The sequence below is a fragment of the Chrysemys picta genome, chromosome 3 (assembly GCF_011386835.1).
Source record: "Chrysemys picta bellii isolate R12L10 chromosome 3, ASM1138683v2, whole genome shotgun sequence".
NCBI lineage: Eukaryota > Metazoa > Chordata > Testudines > Emydidae > Chrysemys > Chrysemys picta.
In genome coordinates, this window is record NC_088793.1 from 56,711,931 (window position 1) to 56,735,853 (window position 23,923).

Consider the following 23,923-nt stretch of genomic DNA (forward strand, 5'->3'; position numbering starts at 1 on the left):
TGGCATATTGAAAAGTCAGGAAAAACTGTGTCAGGTCAAAGGAAAAGGTTCATTTGACCTGACACACAATTATAGAATCATAGAAGATTAGGGTTGGAAGAGACCTGGGGGTGGAGGGGAGGGATAGCTCAGTGGTTTGAGCATTGGCCTGCTAAACCCAGGGTTGAGAGTTCAATCCTTGAGGGGGGCCACTTAGGGAACTGGGGTAAAAATCTGTCTGGGGATTGGTCCTGCTTTGAGCAAGGGGTTGGACTAGATGACCTCCTGAAGTCCCTTCCAACCCTGATATTCTATGATTCTATGAGACCTCAGGAGGTCATCTAGTTCAATCCCTTGCTCACAGCAGGGCCAACCTCAACTAAATCATCCCAGATAGGGCTCTGTCAAGCCGAGCCTTAAAAACCTCTAAGGATGCAGATTCCACCACCTCCTTAGGTAACCCATTCCAGTGCTTCACCACCCTCCTAGTGAAATAGTTTTTCCTAATATCCAACCTAGACCTCCCCCACTGCAACTTGAGACCACTGCTCCTTGTTCTGTCATCTGCCACCACTGAGAACAGCCTCACTCCATCCTCTTTGGAACCTCCACCCCCTTCAGGTAGTTGAAGGCTGCTATCAAATCCCCCCTCACTCTTCTCTTCTGCAGACTAAATAAGCCCAGTTCCTTCAGCCTTTCCTCGTAAGTCATGTGCCCCAACCCGCTAATCATGTTCATTGCCCTCCGCTGGATTCTCTCCAATTTGTCCACATCCTTTCTGTAGTGAGGGGCCCAAAACTATATGCAGTACACCAGATGTGGCCTCACCAGTGCTGAATAGAGGAAAATAATCACTTCCCTCAATCTGCTGGCACTGCTCCTACTAATGCAGCCCAATATGCAGTTAGCCTTCTTGGCAACAAGGGCACACTGTTGACTCGTATTCAGCTTCTTGCCCATTGTAATCCCCAGGTCCTTTTCTGCAGAACTGCCGCTTAGCCAATCAGTCCCCAGCCTATAGCAGTGCATGGGATTCTTCCAGCTTAAGTGCAGGACTCTGCACTTGTCCTTGTTGAACCTCATCAGATTTCTTTTGGCCTAATCCTCCAATTTGTCAAGGTCACTAGGTATCTACCTTCCCCCCAGCTTGGTGTCATCCGTGAATTTGCTAAAGGTGCAATCCATCCCATCATCCAGATTATTAATGAAGATACTGAACAAAACAAATGTTATAATCATATATGATTTACATACAGGGGTTCAACTGTTAACATAGATGGAGATATTACACATAATAGCTTGTGAAAGTCTCCCTGAGACATAGATGATAGTGATTAACAATGGCTTTGGATGAGAACTGTACTATATTGCAAGTGTATAAACAAAACCACGACAAACATGCATGTGGACTCCATGTCAGAAATTGTGTGTGCAGAAGGAGGCTGTAGAATTGTCCCATTATAAAAACAGACCTATCCCCAGCTCAAGCAGAAAACTTTAGCAATGCAAACCATATTTGTAAACAAACATTTAAAAACAGTGTCACATACATTAACAAAAATAGCAGCCATGTCTTTTCTTAGTCTCTTCGCAACAGAGTAGTAGATTTAAAAAAATCTCATTTAGTATCTGGTAAAAATACTTCCTCAAGATTTGAAGCATCAAGAATGCTCCTTTAAAAAATTTAGAATCTTGTTGGACACTTCTCCCATCAGATCACTTATCTATCTGTAGTTACTGAACAAATACAACATACATGACAGACAGGAACAGCTGTAAGAATAGGAAAGAACATTTGAGCACATGGAAGGCAAAAATTGCCCTAAATTGCTTTACTTTTTTGAATAACTTCAATGAATGAAAAACGAGTTATTATAAGCAGCAGTCCTTGGAATCTTTAACTGTACTCCTTGTTCTTTAGTAAATATTCAGAATAAAGATGTTAAATAAGAATATATTTTTATCTCTGAGAAGCTATACAGAAAATATTAGGAAACACGTTTTGTAACTTACCAGTGCAAATAATGACAGGCCAATATTTTTCCAAACTACTGCCTGGACTAAGGATGTTCCATATGAAGAAATATGATAATGATCACTTGCACTGGCATTGCTAGATTAGTTGATTTGTTATGCTCATACAAAGCACATGGAATCTTTTCAGGGGGAAAAGGCAAATACGGTGCATTTATTGAAAATACAACAGTTAGCATATGCTTTTCAGTCTCTCTCTCACACACACACACACACACACACACACACACACACACACTCCTGCCAGTTGATGTTTATAGTTACCAGTCTGTTGTAGCTTGAGTCAATCTAGTGGCCATTTAGATTGAGCATGATTGAGGAGCTGGGCTCTTGTCGGTCGCGATCCGATGCTTTGTAGGACTGAACCCAGAGTTCCATGCCAAAACACCCCAGCTTTGTAGTTGTAAATTCCCATTTGAGTCCAGGCATTTTGCAATGTCATCCTGTCCTTAAGTGGTGTTAATCTTGGGGTTTTCTGCTGTTATCATTTGATGGTTATTGTCGGGCTTCCCATCGTTATCTCCTATTTGTTGTCTTGCCTTCGGGGGTGCCTGCCTCTCTGTGAGGTCGTCAATGCTGCTAACATGTTTAGCATTGGATACAATGAATGTTTTCTGATTGTCTCCTGGTTTTTCCAAGTCTCTCACTTTTTCTTGACCATCTGGACATTTGTGATGGCTTTCACACCTTTATCTTTTCCTGATGCATGCATTCCTCATTCACACAAACAACCTCTTACAGAAACCTTCAAAGGTATACAGACAGCAGTATTTTATATTCAGCAGAATACATTGTAAATCAAGCCTCGCTAAATCTTATAACTAAAACAATTCACATTGGGGCTTCAGGCTCTCAACATTCCTCTAATCTCCTTAACATAAACACAATGCAAGATCCTGTCTCTCACTTTCTAAACCTTAAAACAAAGAAATGTATATTTAACTAGGGTGCCTAATTTGTAATACATATAGGATACCATAGTAGACATAACTTATCCTAAAACAAAAGGGTGACCATAATTGTTCTGGTCTGTCATTCCTTTCTGCTATTCAAAAAGGGTAGCTGTCAGGATGAAATTAAATCATACATTACTTCTCATAGTACAATTATAAAATCCTGCTCCTACAGATTTCATGCAGGACTATGGTAAAAATAGAAAAGAGTGACATCACGTAACATGCAGCCCTGCATTTCTTTTACACTGACGGTGCTCTGTACAATCTCCCAGCTTTCTCAATGCCCCCAAGCTTCCCCGCATCCCGGAGCGGCAGCTGCAGGAGTCCCCCTGAGCACCTAAGTTTTAGTCACGGGTATTTATATAGTAAAAGTCATGGACAGGTTAGGGGCTATGACTTTTTGTTTATTGCCTGTGACCTGTCCATGACTTTTACTAAAAATACCCATGACTAAATCATAGCCTTATTCATAATTAGGGTCTGCAATTTTGAGAATCCTAATTCACTGCCACAGTTAAGATATAATATTTAAAATAAAAGTTATGTCCTATTCCTCCTGTTAGGGAGGACCTGTAGAGATTTGTGCCTTATGGTTATTGGGGTGTGTGTGTGTGGAAGGACGGTCAGAATTGGAATGGAGTAGTTCCACCCCACATTCCTCCTATTCTTTGCAGATTTTCTCACAGGTAGGTATGGACAGTGCTACCCATTTTGTTAATGCTTCAAATGTAAGGTTAAATAACCTGTCATCTAATGCAACTGAACCCATAGACCCCACTGTAAAACAGTACATCCGAACAGGTTCTTTAATTTTGCTTCTTTCAATGTTTCACTGACAGCAGGCAAATTTGCCATCAACAACGAGATGAGCAGATTTGCCAACAGATCTGTAAATCTTTTCAAGTACTAGGCTTGATCTTAAGGGTCTGACCAAAATGTGCCCTAACACAGTCCCAGTACATCTTCAGCCTAGTGGGTGGAGAATGGATGGAGATATAGGGTTAGAGTGGATTGGTGCTTGAACTTCAATTAAAATTTCCCAGAATTTATGGTATTTTATTTCTTGGTTTGTTCCTTTTTAAAGAATTCAACTAAAGTTGTTTTAAAGGTTAATACAGTCTCCATCTAAACAGTCTCTCAACTAAGACTTTTGTTTGGAAATGGCACAGCTGACAGATTAAAATTCAAAAGTTCTTATAAAGGCCTGGTGTGATGAAGTACTGCAGTAACAAATATGTAGCCTATTTCTGGGGTAATAAAAGAGGAGACTGTCTGCTTCTAAAATACTGTAAGAACTAGAGAGGGCAAGTTAATAAATTACTTTTGTAAACTTCAAGGTAATTAGGTAACAATTACTAATCTTACAAAGATTACCTGAACTATATTTCTAGGCACTGTTTGTTATCCGGCATTTTAGGGGACTGAGGGGTACTGGTAAGTAAAAATTTCTGGTTAACTAAGAGGAGGGAGTTTCAGTGTGGGAGAGAGTCAGGGCTGGACCGTGGGAGGGGGTGAGGGCTCTGGGAGGGAGCTTGAGTGTGGGAGGGGGCTTGGGAACCACAGCCAATGGGAACTGCAGAGCTAGTGCTTGGGGCGGGAGCACCGCACAGAACTGCCTAGCCATGCCTCTGCCTAGGAGCAGCGGGGGCATGTCGCCACTTGCAGGGAGCTGCCTGGGGTGGGCCCAGATCCGGCACACCACGCACCCTCCCGAGCCCCAACCTCCTGCCTTGAGCCCCCTACCGCACCCAAACTCCCTCCCAGAGCCTGTGCCCTGCACCCCCTCCCGCACTCTGAACCCCTCATGGGCTGTTCCTCCACTTAGGAGCAGCAGGGACATGTCGCTGCTTCCGGGGAGCCACCCAGTGCCAGGGAGGGAGCCTACCAGCCCTGCGCCAACCAGATTATAAACCGGACTTTCTATGAAGATCAGAAATGCTGATTTAGAGAGCTTTCCGGGTGGTAAAATGCTGGATAACACAGCTTTTATTGTACTGTTATAGTTCATGCATTTTATCTCTTGCACTATTTTTAGGAATTGGCAAGTCTGCACTTTTAAAGAAATAATGGTAATAACCCATGGAAAGTAAATATTTAAAGGATACTTAATAGCACAAATGCATTTTTGGTTTACAAAGAAGAACTCAAGAAGAAGGTATAGTTAAGATATTGTAAGTTTATTTTACAAAATAGTATACAAAGAAAACATCTAGCTTAGTAGAATTAAACTTTTTAATGTTTACAGTGTTACAATTATGTTTGTATTTCATTTTTAATGACTTGTTTAAAATGACAATGATTATACGGAATATATTTCAGATAGGGAAAATAGTCTTAATCCAGAGAATTTGTATTAATATATTCGGAAAAAATAGAAGTACCATAATTAACCCCATGTTTTAATTAATCCATGTGGTTAATACTACTCAGTAAAGAGTTTAATCACATAACAGTTTTAGATCTTATAACATTTTGAAGAAACACTGCCAAGATGCTGTATAGTATGGTTAATACGGAATAATATGTTTAACTTCTCACATATCAGAGTAACAGAGCAAAGGCTATACCCAGGTTGCCACAAAATTCAATGATTTAGTAAATGGAAATATAGTCGTGGCTAAGCTTCAGAAACAGTGGAAGTTTACACAACTTGTTTATTCCTAGCATATTGGGAATGAACTCTGGAGCTCACTGTATGTATTTTTAGTACATTTAAAGATATTCCTGTAAATCTAAACACTATCTCATGGACTATCACTTTATATGCATATCACAGTAATGGCAGTGAAATTATTATTGCAAAAATTAATTATACATAAATTGCCACACTTCTGGAAAGTGAAGGAACTTTAGCTGAGTCTTTCAAGCAATGTTTGTTTACCAGCTGTTTCAGTATGATTTTTAAACGTAATTCCCTATAAATTCAATCTTGTTGTAAAAAAATCATACAAGTCAGACATGAAAGAAATTTAAGAAACCAAAAACTAATAACAGAAGGGCAACATTAACTCTGAAATATTATCAACTGTAATTACAATATCAAATTGTACATTAGAAAACATGTCACATAAGCATTTCATCATAAAAACAGTACATTTTATATATATTATTCCAACCCAATTTCAATAATAGTTCTGCTACGATACAGTGATTTATTCTTCAGGAAACAAAAAATATTCAGTTTTCCACCCCTTTTAAATTAATATTGCCACTTTCTCTCTCAATTTATTTTTACCACAAGCGAGAGAATTTGCTTAACATTTGGATTAAAATTCCACATAAACACAACTTTCAGACAATTTTAAATTACAATTTTTTTTAACCTTTAGGACAAAAGGCTGTCAACCATAATAGACACATGGTTCATCATCACTTATGTCTGAATCATCTTCATCCACTTCTCCTTCAATGACTGATTTCTTCCCTTTGCAACATGACACAATTAATCCGATTAAAAAGACCTGTGAATTTAAATGAGTGTAATATGTATTACTCGATCTCACTTAAGAATATGAAAGCGATGTATTTAAAGTTAAATGTCACATTCGTGATGCAAATACCTGAGAGTTACAATTTATGTTAAAGCATTCAACTTGATTTGTAATTATCTCTACGTCAGATTACTTACTGCAATGAATGCCCAGTTCCCAAAGTAATAGGCAGCACTAAAGAACCAAAACTTATGAAGGAAAAGGTAGGTCCGAGTAATAGTGCACTGATCTAAAATAAAGCAGACAAAATGGTTATTCCAATGTGTGTATTTCATGGTATAGTAAAATCTTCTGGAATTACAGCTAACAGTAAACTGATTAATATTAAAAATATAGCAAAAATCTACTACTCCGCTCAAAATAGACAGTCTTTTCTTAAAGATACGATATACAAGCTAATTATAGTTATGGAATAATTTATTCTGAGGAAACAATAATTACAAAGAAAATAATGCAGTTTCACAGAGAATTACATACACTTGTCTGAAAAAAAAAAATCTATTGGTTGAAACTATACATGTTTGCAGGCTCAACCCAAAGTTGATTTTAAAAATTCCAGTTATCTATTTGAATTCTGCTACAGCAAAGACATATATGAGAGGTTATATGACCGCAACAAAGCAGAGGTCTGATTCGGACTAGAAATCTGCCACCAGGATTGATTAAATCCCCATCATCCCTCCAAAACAATACGGTAGGTTTTAAGAATGCTCGGGAAACAGAACTGGAGGAAGAAACAAAAGGTAAAAGTCATGGATTTTTTACAGATTCAACAGACTATCTTGATATAGAATTAGCCCATTACAGCCTGTCCAGACCCTAGGGGGAGAGCAAATAGGCCTGTGTGGGAAATCCTTAACCCACAACACACTACATTCTAAAAGAAACACAGAAAGACATGTCTGCTTACTGAACAAGTTATTTCCACGCATACAACTGTAGGCAATACTGAGGCACTCCCTTCACACGTGTGTTGCATGAACTTCTTGCATCCTGTCTTAACTGCAGCCTCACTCCTGCAAACCTTTACGTATATGCTTAGCTTTACTTACACTAATAAGCCCACTGAAGCCAATGGGACTACTCACATGCATAAAGACACAATATATGTGTCTGTAGGATTGGGGCCTCAGACTGATAGCTCTTCAGGGTGCAACTGTACTATTACTAATAAATGGTAACTAAAAAAAGCAATTTTCATATGGAAAGATTCTATTACAAATTTTTTTGGAGGAAAACAAGATTTTTGGCTTTAAGTGAAGGTATAATTTAATAAAATTATGAATTTTCACTACAAGTTGTGTCATGAACGTATGTCTCTAAATTAGAAGCACTGGCTTCTAGATCTGGCCGAAAAACAAACAAGATTCTCTTGCTATCTAGCTGTTGGGTAGGGAAGATGCAACTACATTCTCTGTATATTTGCTCACAAATTCCCATACATTTTAAAACAGAAAAAAAATTCTGTGACTTTAAGCTGTGCACATTCTTCTGGAATCTTAGCATATCAGGGATGCACTGCTCATCAAAATAGTAGAACAACTATTAACCAGTGTAAAACAGGTTCTTCCTTAAAGAAAGCTGTTAATTCTTACAAGATACTTATTAAAGACTTGCCATTTCTGAAAAACAAAACAGTTGGGATTGTAGTCATTTATTTATATGGATGTGAAAATGTGACCACCTCCAGTGTTTATTTAAGTTGTGTACAGCAGATGCAGAACTAGCGATGAGTCAAAAGTAATAGACATTACCCCATTTTTCTGGTTTTATAATGCGTTAAATTATTAATAGGATTGCCCACAAGGGACTACATAATAGACCTATCATCTTCTACTGGTCCCAAAATGCTGCAGAAGGTTTATTCAAATGCTATTTATTTCCATTAAGTCACCAAAATATTCACTTTTCCTATATAAGCACTTGTGTTCTTGCATATCAAATTAATTTTTTTTTAATCACCAAGCCCAAGTGAATTGGAATTCCAAATTCTGTCAATTGCTGAAAATTTGGGATGTAGTAGTTGTCTGAAGACATTTGTTCAAAGGGTAATGCTATTCTTAATACAATTTTAAAGGGGATCATATTTCCTAGAGATGAGGAAATTCAGCATGTCCATTCCCTGGGAACAGAGTTTTCCACATCACAGTAATTCCAAAAGTTTCAATTCAGAAATATCCAAGTGTTTTGTTTCAACATTTTGATGGAAATGAAACAGACACAGAAAACATGAGACACAGACACTATAGCATAGTTAAATGCAGAGGCTACAACTTTATTTAAAACTTAACTAACTGGCATAATCATCCCAGAACACTCAGCAGGCTTATTCCAGTGTGGTTCTCAATGGTCACCAATGACCCCAGTCTACTATGAATCTGAGGGCAAGTGTGAAGCGTGAAGGCCATGCCAACTGGTTAATAGTTGTTCTACTATTTTGATGAGCAGTGCATCCCTGATATGTTAAGATTCCAGAAGAATGTGAGATACAGTCACCCAGCCCTAGCACCACCTCCACTGTCCAATGGCAGCAGCATTGGGCAGAACATGCCCTGGAGGCCCAGGTGCACGTGATCTCCAATAACCTGCAACATGAAGAAGGCATGGGGTGGGGAAGGGAGAAGAGACGCAGCTGCCCCACACACTAAAGGAAAGGGGAGAGAGGAAAAAAAAGGAGGGGGCATATAGAATACTGCTTCAGCTGCTCCCAGTGGAGATCCCTCTCTCTCCTGGCCCCAGAAAATGTCTCTCCAGAGTTCCAGATCCCATCAAAGCCACACCCTGGCCAGTGGGATGAGCAGTTCATATGTTAACAGCAGTTTGGAACCCATATAATGTATTTCAGTCCACCCTTCATCCCCATAAATTATACAAAAGAATAAATTCAGCTTGATTTTGTGTATTTTATTTTGAAAACTGAAGTAATGTGAAATCACATGTAAGAGCAGAATATTAAAGTGAGTTGCCATGGAAGTGAGAACAAAAAGATCAATAATACACAGGGAATGACTATTTTAAGGTAAAGGAGATTGGAATGAACAGAAGGAAGACAAAAATGTGAAAAATGAAACACATGAATTAACTGGTTTCAGAGTAGCAGCCGTGTTAGTCTATATCCGCAAAAAGAACAGGAGTACTCTTAGTCTCTAAGGTGCCACAAGTAGTACTCCTGTTCTTTAAATGAATTAACTGTGATTCAGCAGGTGGCGCTCTTCCTTCTGATAGTGAACCTAGGAGTTAAAGGCTGTTGAGTTGTTTGTCTTTTGCAAGATTCGTAACAGAGATCCTGGCCACTTGTGGGTGTAAAAGATTTTGTAACATTTCCCATGGAGTGTTATACCCACGGAGTATGGACAAATACAACCTCTCTGGAGATTAACTCACAGTAGCGTGAGGAGAATCAACTAAACCAAAGATTGTAGGACTGCTCCCCTGAATTGGTAAAGTCAAGAAATTAATATTGTGTAAATGTATGAACCCGATTCCAGGGAGAAGACTTGTATATCATACCAGATAGAATCCTGGCATATCCTGAAGAAGCTTTGGACCCGGTACAATACATCCTAAGATTTTCAAGTGCTGAGAAAGCATCCTAAGATTTTCAAGTGCTGAGAAAGCGTCATGACAAATTTGTAAAAAAAAGTTGACTGTTTTCCTTCTTGCATGTTTATCCATCTGCTACAAATCTCAGATTTAAAAAAGTTGTAGTCTTACCTAAATAATAACTCAAAACTCTTACCATCTTGCTAAAAAAAGTACCTGGTGCTCCCAGGCAACAAATCTTGCTTAAATTAACATACATATAAACCAATGGACTGGGATTATACAGAATTCAGAGATCACAGTATTTAGAATTTTGTAATGGAGTGTGGGAGTAAAGCTAACTTGCTCTTGTGGAACACTGGGTAAGGAATATTGGCCTTAGGGTTGCAAGTCACTGATTTTCTGGGCCAATGTTATTGCTGTGAGAAATGCAATCTTCAGAAAAAAATTACACAGTGAATATTTTCCCAGAGTTTCAAATGGAAGTTTAATAAATTTAGCAAGAACTAGATTTAAACCACAAGAAGGCACTGAAGGTGGGAAACAGTGAAGTAAGCATTTCAGGAATCTTTGGATGACCAAGTACAAAAGATTCTTGAATGGGAATCTGGCATATGTGATTGCATCTTTGTCTGTGCTCAGTACATTTTTATTTTTCAAAGAATAGGTCAGGATAACATATGAATATGAATACTGAAGTAACGCGCCTCTGTATGGACTAGAAAGGTAATCTCTCCATTTCCACTGGATAAATTTGTTTGGATGCTGAAAAGGGAACTCTGCTGCCAAACCTAGGGGACTGAATGCAATAACTGAAGAGATCCGTTTGAAACTATTAATAGTGCCCAAGTTTTGGTCTTATTTTCTATTCCTGATGACTTTTGAAATTGGGGCTATTGGAGAGAATACCCAGGTTATAGTCTAGGGAAGTTGCATTGGTCAGGGAACCAAAGCCACTTGCTCCCCAGACCACAATTTTAACATGTCATTTTCATTTGTTGTGAAGAGATACCTCTATATAAGTTTTTATGTATGCTGAAATAATACATGAAAGTGAATTACCAAGCCCTTTTAAATCATCCATGTTGGAAGTTAATTTCTGCTTACACTGCCTGCCAGAACATCGCCCTTTCCGGAAAACACATGGCTACAGCAATTACTGCTTTCCAAATAGTTCCAGCTTCATTTCAAGGATGAACTCAACCAAGAGTGGGAATTTGTAGAGGCTATTCAAGGGACAACTAATGAAATGCAATGGTCATGTTTACTTACATTATAATCTAAACAATACAAAAAGCACTATGAAGCAAAGCTATGGACCAGCTAAGATCAGAGTCAGCAGTCTATTGTACTGACAGGTCAGTAGTTTATCTGTTTTGAGGAACAGAGGAGTCTATAAAATTTACTGCACCCATGGATTTGCCTATGGATGAAGTATAAAGAATTAGAAGGAAAAAACAGGAACATTCTTTGGTGAAGGCAAACATTTACAGCATGCTGGAGGAGTATTTACAAAGCCATGTTGTCTGGTCAGTCTGCTTTAAAAGGAACAGGATTATTTTAGAGGTATATTTATCTTATAGGAAAGTCAAACATTTGTTGATGAAAGCTAACAAATGATAGCACCCTCATGCCCTCTTCATATGGAAAGGATGCTTAAAACAGCAGCAATTACCTTCACACACAAAGATTTACAGTAAATTCTAAATCTAATCACTGAAACAATAAGATAGGAAGCGAGAATAAAACTGGTGCAGATGAAGAAGCATTGTGACCATACTTAACATATTAGAGAAAAGAACAGGTCTTTAGAGCAGCAACTTTAAACAGCCACGAAGAAAAAAACAAAAACAAAAAACAAAAACAAAAGAAGGATGTGCAGTGCACAAAAAGGCAAAGACTCTCATATTAATCTCCACTGAGAAATATTGCGGGATTGTAGAAAAGACATGACTTATCTCTATGAACTCATTTTAAAACATTACTAAAATGTATGGACTCCCTTATTTTCTTTTCTGGTATACTGGACATCCTCTCTAAATACTTATGTAAGAAATTAACTTCTTCTGTCAGAATTGTTAAATTTAGTAAAAAGTTAGTAGCTAAAATGACAGTATCTAGTTCAAACCAGAAAATAAGCACACTAAAGCAATCCATTAAGTCTGTGAAGTGCTACTATTCCTCTGTGATGTTGGCAGGGCGCTCTTTGGAAGGATTGTCTGTAGCTCTCTTACACCCTCACTGATACAGGATTCTATGAAGACAGTACACTGGAGACTCTCATTCCTCTCATTTTTGCAAAGGACTCTACAGCCCCTCTCTGCATGACAGAGATTCTTGAACAAGAGGCTCTGCAGCCCTGTTCCCTAGTAATAGATGGTGATAACAGAAGTGGGGCCCAGTGGGTGAGTCTAGCCACTTTGCCAAGCTTCCTTTAATACATTTTCTTTTTACTGCTAAAAACACACTAGAAGCTGCAATGCTCACTATATCTGGCTTTGGAGTTTTTGAGGTACACTGTGGGGTATGACAAACAGGTAAATCCTGGAGAAAATTAAAGGGCATAGCAGTGAGCCCAAGTTGAGACACAGACAAGCCTCACAACCAAATGAAGATGGTTAAGGAGAGATGAGAATGTAATGGAAGCAAATTCAGAAAGTCAGAAAAGGTTTGAGATTTGGTTTGTGTAAGAAAAACAAGACTTTTTGCGTTCTTATTTCATCTGAACCTGTTCATCCATTCCTAATAAAAATGTGAAGTTACGATGCTGACAGACCAGGTGCCAGCTCCTGCCAAGGGCCCTAGGTCTCAGTTTAACTCTGACAAATACATAGCTGGAACCAGTTTGGCTCATCTGTGTGTTGGTATTGTTAAAATAAGTATTAGCATTATAAGAATGTGTTTAGACTTTATGAAATGCTTGTAAATTGTTGCATGCATTAATCTCCCTTACAATATCTGTATACCATATGATGTGATACTTAAGTGTTTGCTCTGTAACTGTAAATCACCTGACAGGAGAGAAGCATTAACGAGTAAGAAATACTAGTTTCCAACAGGAGCTATCTCCTGCCCAACAAAAGAAGACCCGTCAACACCAGATGAACTATTACGAAACATTGAAGGGCAAAATACTTTGATTGCTCCCCACCTCTATTAAGAGGGGATGTGCAAGTGAATTCCTCTCAACAGCTGAATTTGCAACCTGAAGCAGAAGGGGGGAAGGAATAAAAAGCCCTAACGAAGAAGAACTGCGTTTTTTATGCTGCTTGGACTCTGAAGGGCAAGGATTACTAAAGATAAGCAAAAGATCCGCAGTGCATGGCTTCGGTTAGCCCTAAAGCTTATTATAGAAGCTACTATTGGAACTCATGTGTGTGTAGATATGTTAACCCGTTTTAACCTTGTAAATAATTATCTCCTTTTCCTAATTAATAAATCTTTAGTTTATTATAGGATCAGATACAAGTGTTGTGTTTGGTGTGAAATCTAAGGTACAACTGACCTAGGGTAAGTGACTGTACCTTTGGGAATGGGAGTAACCTGTGATTTTTGGTCTAAGGGACCATCTATCACAAAAGTAAGCTTACCTGGGTGGCAAGATAGATTGGAGTACCCAAGAGGACTGTCTGTGGCTCCATGTTACAGCTGTTATAGTGTCTGAGGAGTTTACATTTGATAATTGGTTGGTGAAATTGAACTATAGAACTCACAACCAATTAAGCAGGGTCTCCGCCCTGCTTCTTAACAGTGTGCCCTGAACTTGATACTTGCACTCTTTAGCCACTGTAGGACAGCTTGACAGCAGATTAAAGAGAAAATGTAAAGTGCCACTATATTTGAAAACCCCTCTATTGTTAGTTATCAAATCCTATTCAATAAGAAAAAAGAAATGGAGTAAGATATACCCAATAGTGCTCTCTCTCCTCCTCTGCTTTGTATTTGAAAAGTGGAAAAACAATACCTAATGAATGGGGATAGCACAGTCTCCCCACCATCTGCAGCCCTCCAGCTGTTCACCTGAATTGCAGAATTGCTAAGAGACCTACAGATGGGTCTCTACGGTAATCTTGCTAAGCAAATTACAGCATGTATTTTGGACCTGTTTGACCTACAAAAGATATTTTAAGGAAATAGGACAGAAGTTCAACTGTTCAAATTATGGCTATTTTTATATTATGTCAAACTCAATAAGATAATGGTATAAATTTATGGATTTGGCAAGAATACTACAGGATATTTATACTCAGACTACTCCATTATATTACTAAATTTTGGATAAATATATTAAGACATGAAAATTCCAAATGTTAAGAGATGTAGTTGAGGTTTTTTTTAAAACTCAAATTTGCAGATTTTATTCATGTATATAAGAAAGCTGTAGATACTGCCTCAATGCTGTGAGAGAAAGACTATACAAGTAGTCTATCTAAATTAGTTTGAAGCGAGGGGAAAAAATTACTGCATTAATCTGAATTAAAATAACCACTTGTTACCCAGAATGGTAACTGTCATGAGTATTATTCACAACATTTAGGCCCTCTGGAGTAAATTCAGACATGGAAAGGCACCCATGCAGAGATAGTTAAAGGAAATACTACCTCTTAAAGAAAAGATTTCAGAGTAGCAGCCGTGCCACAAGTCCTCCTGTTCTTCTTTTTAAAGAAAAGAGTATACTGCTTTATCAGCATTATCTAGTTAAACCAATGAAGGTTCAGGGTACAAGATGAGACAGATGCTTTACAGAAAAAGGATGATTGAAGCCCTAGAAAAGGATAGCTACAGTTTCTAATAGTAACAATTACCAGAAAAGCCAAATGTATTTTATTCCCAGTCCACTGATGGAAATTTTTCATTCTGGCATGGCAGCAGTCGTCGGGTTCAATTTACCAATGTTCTTACCCAAGGTTTTCTTCAGAGAAGTGAATTAGCCTGTTACTTAAGGAAGATAAATTACTAAAATGGACAAGAAACTATTTCACCCTCAAAGGAAACTACTGTAACAAGGACTTCAAGTTGAAAAGGAGGAAAATTTTCACACTTAGCAGTAATTATAACTTTTCCAGAAATACCAGGTTCTTGTGTCTTTTTCACATGACAAAGTTTCCTCTGTTGGGGTGGGGAAACAGGGAGGAGGAGAGAAATTAGCCAGCCATGGTATTAAATTTTTTTGTTATCCTTTCTTTTCTCTGACAGTAGCAGCTGAAGTGCTCGTCATCTAGCCACCTGTTCCCCCTGGCCATTAATTTTACAACAGCTCTTTGAAAAAGGTAAAACACCACGTAAGTGCTCACTATGTTTATTATTTTTGATGTCATTGAATCAGCTACCTGAAAATGGTTATGAAAACAGCAGTTCCCACAAATCCATTTTTATAACATGCTGGAAGTCCACAACTATGGAGAAGATGGGCCTCCAACATCACAGCAAGCAGCATTGTTAGGTCATTAGGCAGGTCTAAAACGATTACTATTGCAAGATGTTTTGGTTCCAGTATATGAATGCCACCTCCAGCGTATTCAGGCCACTCTAAAAAGCTAAATACTCATAATAAAAATAGTTATTTGCAAATATATAAAGTAATATTAATCCATTTAACAGTTTATGTAAAAGGTATTGTATTTTAATCATTGGTGAAATAGAGAGTGCTGATTCATGCTCTGCTGTTTTTAATTATCAAACATTAAACCTGAAGTTGCCTAGCAACTAATGATGAATTTGCCAAACAATTGACTAGTTCTTAATTTTCAAAGGGCACCTAATGTCACGTCTGTGATTTAAGATGCACGAATATTGCCAGATAAATTTCATCCCCACATAGCACATGACATTTACTACTGTAATTAGCCAAAGTGTCAGACTAATTTAACCATAATGATGTCAAAACAGGACTACTTAAAAAATAATTGGAAAACTACTCAAACACCACGTTACGGTCTTGCAAAAACAAAGTCTTTTAAAAAAAGCATATGTTTCATCATGCATTGTAAAGATTCAGTTTACTCTAGAAGGATAAACATCAGCTTATTACAAAATATATTCCACCTCCCTTTATGTATCTTTTAAAATGCACAAATAATCTTCCAAAGCATAAAAGAAGAAAGGGAATGTTGTTTGTGTCTCTAGATGATGAGTAAAAAGGAAGTATGAGTTTAACAATTTAAAACTGTAGAGGTTCAAACCTGTACTACTTTCTTAGAGAAAATTTGCACTGTAATCAATAGATACCATTATGCCAAAAAAAGAAAGATTTGTTGATTTTTTTCCGAAAAATGTACAAGCTTGGTAATGATCAGGCAATTGAACTCAAAGAAGACTGATTTAAAGTGACCCCTGGTCATTAAGGAGAACAGTATGCTCCAGAAGGAGGAAAACAAAAAGGTAAACAATTCTAGAGGAGGTGGAGTACTTATGCTGACTGGAAAACTCTGTAATGGCTTCACTGCAGTGCTGCAGCATTTTAAATGTAGACAAGTCCTTAGATAATGAAACAGAAACCTTATTCTCATTTACACCAAGCCCTGTTCTACACTACAAACTTATGTTGGTATAACTACGATGCTCAGGAGTGCAATGTAGTTATAGTGACCCCTGGCGTAGGCAGTGTTACGCCAACAAGAGGGTTTCTCCCATTGACATGGCTACTGCCTCTCAGGGAGGTAGAGAACCTACATCAACAGGAGAAGCTCTCCTGTTGGCATAAGTAGTGTCTTCACTAAGTGCTGCAAGTGTAGACAAGCCCAATGTGAGAATTAAATGTTATTTACACCTATGTTAAAGCCCATTTAGGGCCTTAATGTAAGAGAATGCTCCTATGTGTCAGTGAGCTCAAAAGGCAGACACACATTTGGTCATATCTGGAACTCTGAGGACTGGTCTACACACAAGAGTTGTACTGATAGAATTCATTTATTTTCCAGTGAAATCATGTGCAAATCCATACACCTGCCTCCCACTGAAATATCCCCAAATTAATTTGGTATAGTTATTTCTCTTTGCAAGGTGGCACAAATCCCCACCAATGGAGTAAAACTGATCCAGCAGCAATATCAGACTGGGAGTGATATAGGTTTATTGATACACAAGAAGTAATGTCACTGCAGTCCTACACAGCACCACTCTCTCCAGCAGTGACCTGTCTACTAAGCTTTTTGAACTACATTGCCAGGGGTCAAAGTGACTAGAAGTCTTCAACATTCAGAAGGGCTTTACAAGCACAGCAGTCACATTAACAAGCTACCAAGCCCTGAAGAGAACATTGCTTTTTCCCAATGACAAGAATATGATTCTGATTTGTGGTCAGCTTTGGGCTTCAGCCTAGTCTAGAAATTAGATAGTTTTCTTGGGCTGAGGAGCATTTGCAGGCACACACACAGGAAAACAGATATACGTACAAGAACCTAACAGAGGAGGTATGGATTCTAGGCTACTGTATACATACTAATAGGTGCCTAGACATATTAATGGGTGCCAGGAAAAAAAGGGGAAGGAGCTGAGACGCATGTACCAGCATTAAGACCAACAATATTAAATTTGGTTCAAATACCCATGACTAAAACTTGTATTCAGAATTTCACACTATAGTCTCTATGGGCCCAACCACCAGCCCTGTCATGCTAGTGGACACTTCTCATGCTACTGTGGAGGATCCCCAGAGAGAGGCGAACGAGAAAGATGAATTTTGACATGAGTGGGATGGAAACAATGAAGCAGAGTTCAGCAAGGCGCCTGACCGCATCTGACACAGACCTGCTCCTGAAACACTATTACAAATGCTGGTGCCTATAACATCTCGCAAGATGGGCACCCCATGTAAGTGTATAAATTGTGATTTCTGTCCAGTTCCTATTTACTTGAATTTAAAATAATATTAGGCTCTTAATCTTCTGCAGTCTCTCTAGCTGCCACCATGTATGTTTGAACTAGGTGGAAAAAGCCAAGGGTGAGGGCAGAAGGTCTTCCCTTAATCATATTCCCCTAGCGTAGGTACAAATTCCATTCACTGTTTCACTTCTCTTTCCAGTAGGAATTTTCCTGTTTTCCACTGTCTCCCAATCACCTGCCATTGCCCTAGTTTGGGTCAGGAGGTACTCACCAAATCCTATTTTAAGATGGAGCTTTTAAATTGCTCAGCCTGCCTCCTGCCAACGCTGCTTCTACATAAAGTGGCAGAAAAGCAGGGGAAAACAATAAGGAAAATATTATGAAAGGAAGATTTTTTACTATCATTACTAGAGAAGAAGACAGAGCAGGATAAGAGCACTTCCATCTCACTGCAGACAATACACCAAAACCCATCCATTATTTTTAAAGCATGCAACAAAATACATTAAATAAATATAGCAAAGCTTGTGTGAATTAGATCTGTGGACAAATACACACGGTAGTGCTCTCAATCTGGGACTAAAAATAGCCATTGAGATGTTTGGGCTCAGGCTGGAATCTGGCGAGTGGGGAGGGACTCTGTGTCCGCGCTCCAGCTTGAGTCTGAAAGTCTACACTGCTATTTTTAGCCACACAGCAGGAGCTCAAGTCAGTTGACCAGGGCTCTGTGACTCACTGCCATGAATTTTTTTTTAAATGTGTAGACATACCCAATAGCATCATAATGCAGTATCCACAGTACAGATGATATGACAAAAAAAAAAATCAGTAAATGTCACAACTATAACAGAAGAGTACATTACATGATAGGTGCACATAAGGCATGTTTATGGCACAGTTATATGAAACATGATGGAATGCAGGTTGATATGACAGAGGCTGTAACAATGGAATGGTACCCAAAGCAACAATTGTGGGATTTGTTTATTTTAAATGGAGTTTTCTGTTTTGATAAAACACTTGCAATCTTCTTGCAATTTGTCCCAGAACCAACCTATGGGGCAAATTCTACTTACACCAAAATCAGTGGGAGTTTTGCCACTGACTTCAGTGGGACTTGGATTTGTTCCTAAGACAAATAATGCTGTCCTTACGCAGCCCCCAATGTAAAGTCAAGTAGGAAGAACGCAGAGTCATGTAAGAAAAGGGCAGGAGCAAAGGGAAATAGATTCATAGATTCTAGGACTGGAAGGGACCTCGAGAGGTCATTGAGTCCAGTCCCCTGCCCGCATGGCAGGACCAAATACTGTCTAGACCATCCCTGATAGACATTTATCTAACCTACTCTTAAATATCGCCAAAGATGGAGATTCCACAACCTCCCTAGGCAATTTATTCCAGTGTTGAACCACCCTGACAGTTAGGAACTTTTTCCTAATGTCCAACCTAACCTTGCTGCATTTTAAGCCCATTGCTTCTTGTTCTATCCTTAGAGGCTAAGGTGAACAAGTTTTCTTCCTCCTCCTTTTAGATACCTGAAAACTGCTATCATGTCCCCTCTCAGTCTTCTCTTTTCCAAACTAAACAAACCCAATTCTTTCAGCCTTCCTTCATAGGTCATGTTCTCAAGACCTTTAATCATTCTTATTGCTCTTCTCTGGACCCTCTCCAATTTCTCCACATCTTTCTTGAAATGCGGTGCCCAGAACTGGACACAATACTCCAGCTGAGGCCTAACCAGTGCAGAGTAGAGCGGGTTTAAGATGTGGCTCTGCTAAAATCTCAGCAGATGCCTATTATGCATACAAAGAACTAACTCCTACCTATTTTTCCCCAGATCAAGTAAAAACACTAGTCCTTGATAATGTTAAACAACTACTATCCTTACTAGCCACTACTAAAGTCTATATCCATAGCTTTCTAGTTTCAAATATAATTGTTTTTTGCTGTAGTCATGCACCAAAGTAGTATGCTTGGGGAAGCATGGGGGTTGTTTTTACAACGGGGAAAGTATCAAAGTGATGGCCATAGCAAGCGTTATAGTTATGGTTGTACCAGCTTTCACAATTCTACTTCTGTTTTAGTCATACGGTTTTCTAAACTTTCACCTAACTGAAATTTTCCATTCTTGATTTGTCAGGTTCTCTCCCCTCCATTTTTAAGTTTAACCAAAACTGGTTCAATATGTGGGTAGGAACAGAATGAACAAATACATTTATCTCATTACAAGAAGTGTTTTTTTTTTTTTTTTAAATCAGCTTTAAAGCCAAAACTTCTCGGAGTAGAATGTTGAAGGTCAGTATAAAAATAGTTCGTACTGAAGTTAAGTACTTTTACGTGTTCCGGAGAAAATTTGTTGTGAGCTCACCAATATATGACCCTTTGAAATTAATACTGTGCATATACAATAGATTTTGATTAGAGTTTTCATGCTAAGCTGAAGTGGGCAGTTAAGGAAAGCATGCAAATGGTTTTCGATTTCTGGCTCATAAGCCTCAAAAGTTTCCTTAAATCAGTGGCTCTCAAACTTCTTTACTAGTGACCCCTTTCACACAGCAAACCTTTGAGTGCTACCCCCTCCCCTTATACATTAAAAACACTTTTAAATATATTTAAAACCATTATAAATTCTGAAGGCAAAGAGGGGTTTGACAGCTTGCGACCCCCCCATGTAATAACCTCGCAACCTCCTGAGGAGTTTCGACCCTCAGATTGAGAACCCCTGCCCTAAATTCTATCTTCCTCAAACCACCACTCAATCACAAGTCTCCATAGTTGCAGATGCACTGTCAGTGAAATAGGTGCCTATTATGCAAAGCTCTGCTGAAGTAAGATCTTTGATTTGGAAGGTTTAAAAGGCCTGGAAGGCAGACTCTCATCAGCTCTTAATACACTGCTCTACAGCCAAAATGCTTCTGAAATAAATGTAGTCAAACCTTACTAATTCTGGGTCACTGAGAATGAAAATGATGCTTAAAATTGTTGATTGGCTCTAGTTTTCAAGATATGCTATTGGGTCAGTATATACGACCTTGACTTGGGAATGGTGGAGGATAAGTGATCCTCAATCAAAGGGAAGGGATCTCAATTTAAACCAGAAAGGACTAAAATACATCTTTGACTGGATCTATGAATAAATCTATGACTGGGTTTGGACAGTACTTGCTTTTTAGGCAAAACAATGAATGATGCAATCTGAAGCTGGTATTGCATCATACATGATATGAATTGCATCATGTTATTCCTAGAAGTCATGGATGATGCAATCATAAAGAAGCTTACATCACTCTGCTGAACAAATTGCCCTATATCAGCTCTAGAAATCATATAGTGTCGTGCTCTTATTTGTCAGTGTTTGATTTTGCAAAGGGACACATTTCTGTGTAGCCAAAGTGAGCAGAGATGCCTCGTACTTGTGTGAACAGTGCAGATAATTTCTGCTATGTTTGTGGTGAAGTGACTTTTGCATCATAAAAGCGCAGTATAACCACTATGGTTAAAAAAGCCTATCACCTTTATTTTGGCTGCAAAATTGGAGATCAGGACAAGAGGTGGGCCCCACACATATGCTGCAACACTTGTGCAACAAATCTTCGCCAGTGGTTGAACAGGAAAAGGAAATCTATGCCTTTTGCAGTGCCAATGATTTGGAGAGAGCCAACAGATCATACCAGCAATCGTTACTTCTGCATGGTGCCTCCAGTTGGGAAAGGTGTGTCAAAGAAGAAAAAGTGGACTGTGCATTCTCCAAACATTCCATCAGCTATACGCCCAGTACCCCACGTAGAAGGACTGCCGGTTCCTGATGCACTAGAATTATTCTCACTTGAGTTAGACGAGGAAGAGGATGAAACTTCTGGTCCTGAACCATCAATGTCAAGGACCCACATTTTCTCCCATCCTCCTCCTCTGAACCACACCTCATAACACAAGGTGAACTGAATGACCTTGTCAGGGATTTGGAGCTACCCAAGAGTAAGGCAGAGCTGTTGGGCTCCAGACTACAGCAGTGGAATCTCCTGGCAGGTGATATTAGGGTTTCCATGTTCCGTGACCGTCAAAAGGATCTTGTCCCATTCTTCTTCATGGAAGGTGATCTTGTAGCCTGCAACAACATCGATGGTGTGATGGCAGCCCTCAACATCGTTCACGATCCAGATGAGTAGAAACTGTTCATTGATTCATCGAAGAAGAGTCTTAAAGCTGTTTTACTGCATAATGGCAATGTTTTGCCATCAATTCCAGTTGGTCATTCAGTCTATATGAAGGAAACCTATGACAACATGAAACAGCTTTTGAGGTGCATAAACTATGACCAACAACAGTGGCAGCTTTGTGGCAATTTGAAGGTTGTTGCTCTCTTGCTTGGTCTGCAGACTGGATACACAAAGTACTGCTGTTTTCTCTGCGAATGGGATATTCGTGCAAGAGATTCCCACTACATCAAGAAAGATTGGCCACTCCGACAGTCATTGGAGCCTGGGAGGAAAAGTGTTCAGCATCCACCACTTGGTGAATCAAGGAAGATTTTGTTACCACTCTTCCACATCAAGCTGGGTCTGATGAAGAACTTTGTCAAGGCCATTGACAAAACACAAGCAGCTTTCAAGTACCTCCATGGAAAATTTCCAAGGTTAAGTGAAGCTAAGATAAAGGAAGGTGTCTTTGTTGGTCCTCAGATTCATGGACTTCTTTGAGATGATGCATTTGACCATGCACTGCATGGCAAGGAAAAGACGGCATGGAAGGCCTTCCAGTTAGTGGCAATAAATTTTCTCGGAAACAACATGGCAGACAACTACAGGTTGTTGGTGAAAAGCCTCCTCAAGGCAGACAAAAGCCTTGGTTGCAACATGTCACTAAAGATGCATTTTTTGCACTCTCATCTAGATTTTTTTCCACTGAATTGCGGAGCAGTGAGCGACGAGCATGGCAAGCGATTTCACCAGAACATTGCAACAATGGAGAAACACTATCAGGGCAAATGGAGCCCATCAATGCTTGCAGACTATTACTGGACAGTGACAAGAGATGCTCCATTTAATGAATACAAGAGACAAGCCAAGAAGCGCCGAGTAGACACTGAATAGGACTAACCTATGTACAGAATAGTTTTTTGCCTTTTGTTTCATAATAAATTTTATTTATATAACCCTTTTGCTGATTTTTAAAGTGTTACATAAACAGGACTAGTGAAATATCATGTAAAGCAACCATAAACACATGAAAAGACCTAGGTTTACAATTTATGATTAAAACTCTACTATCTACACAATATACATAGACATAAAATGTAAAAACTTAAATATCTTAGAAACAGTAGCCAATCAGTTGTTTTAATTGTCATATTTGAATTCAGCACATCAAAATACATAATAAATAGCACATTTTATCTCTGAAGCAGACGGCTTCTCAAAAATTGTAGACCAGTGATTTCAGAGAGACTATCCTAACAGTGGATCTTATCATGTGAATGAGACTGGGTGTTCTGGTGGTGTCTAGCCAAATAAATCCAGATTGTGTACCTGAAATGGGGGATGGTATGAAATTTCTCTTTGGAAAAAACAAGAAATTCCATTTTAAAATGTATGTTACGAAAAAACTGCCTGGTAGAACAGTCAAGTCAGAAAAGACAAAATTAAGTTTGCACAAGCCAACTTACCTTTGCTTTGTGTGAGCCCTCACTACAGTACAGTTTGATTACATTCCATTCCTCAAAAACAATATACAATTTTCTCATCAACCTTACACATGTATCAGGATGCGGTACTGAGTCAGAATGGTGATAAAGCCCAAGTTTTAGATTGCATCCGTATTCTGACATAATGGCAAGGAGAATAAGTGATCAACAAGGTGCACGTACAGTTTGATGACAGGAGCTTTTGGTTACTTCCAAGGTTGGAAGGATTTAAACGAATGAGCATAATCTTTTACATTCGTCATGATCAACCTCCTGAGCCATCCATTCCCCCAACTACACCTTTATTCTTTATTTCAGGTGATCTTTAAAACTGACAGCTTAGTTGATCTTTTACACACTGCAGTACAGCTAAACGTTTACAAATGGAAGCCAACAGCACATGGTGTCACAATATT

At 38.8% G+C, this 23,923-nt stretch overlaps 1 protein-coding gene across 4 annotated transcripts in view; it reads right to left on the minus strand.

Moving 5' to 3' along the window:
* Window positions 1–5,125: 5,125 nt before the first annotated feature.
* The window catches only part of LMBRD1 (LMBR1 domain containing 1), a 216,375-nt gene continuing 197,577 nt past the window's right edge, over window positions 5,126–23,923 (minus strand). For all 4 annotated transcript variants that reach the window (XM_005280088.5, XM_065587944.1, XM_042848855.2 and 1 more), the window contains 2 exons: window positions 6,598–6,689; window positions 5,126–6,430 (listed from right to left, as the gene is read on the minus strand). In XM_005280088.5, the coding sequence (XP_005280145.1) occupies window positions 6,311–6,430; window positions 6,598–6,689 (212 nt within the window). In that variant the 3' untranslated portion in view covers window positions 5,126–6,310. The remainder of the gene's footprint in view (window positions 6,431–6,597; window positions 6,690–23,923) is intronic.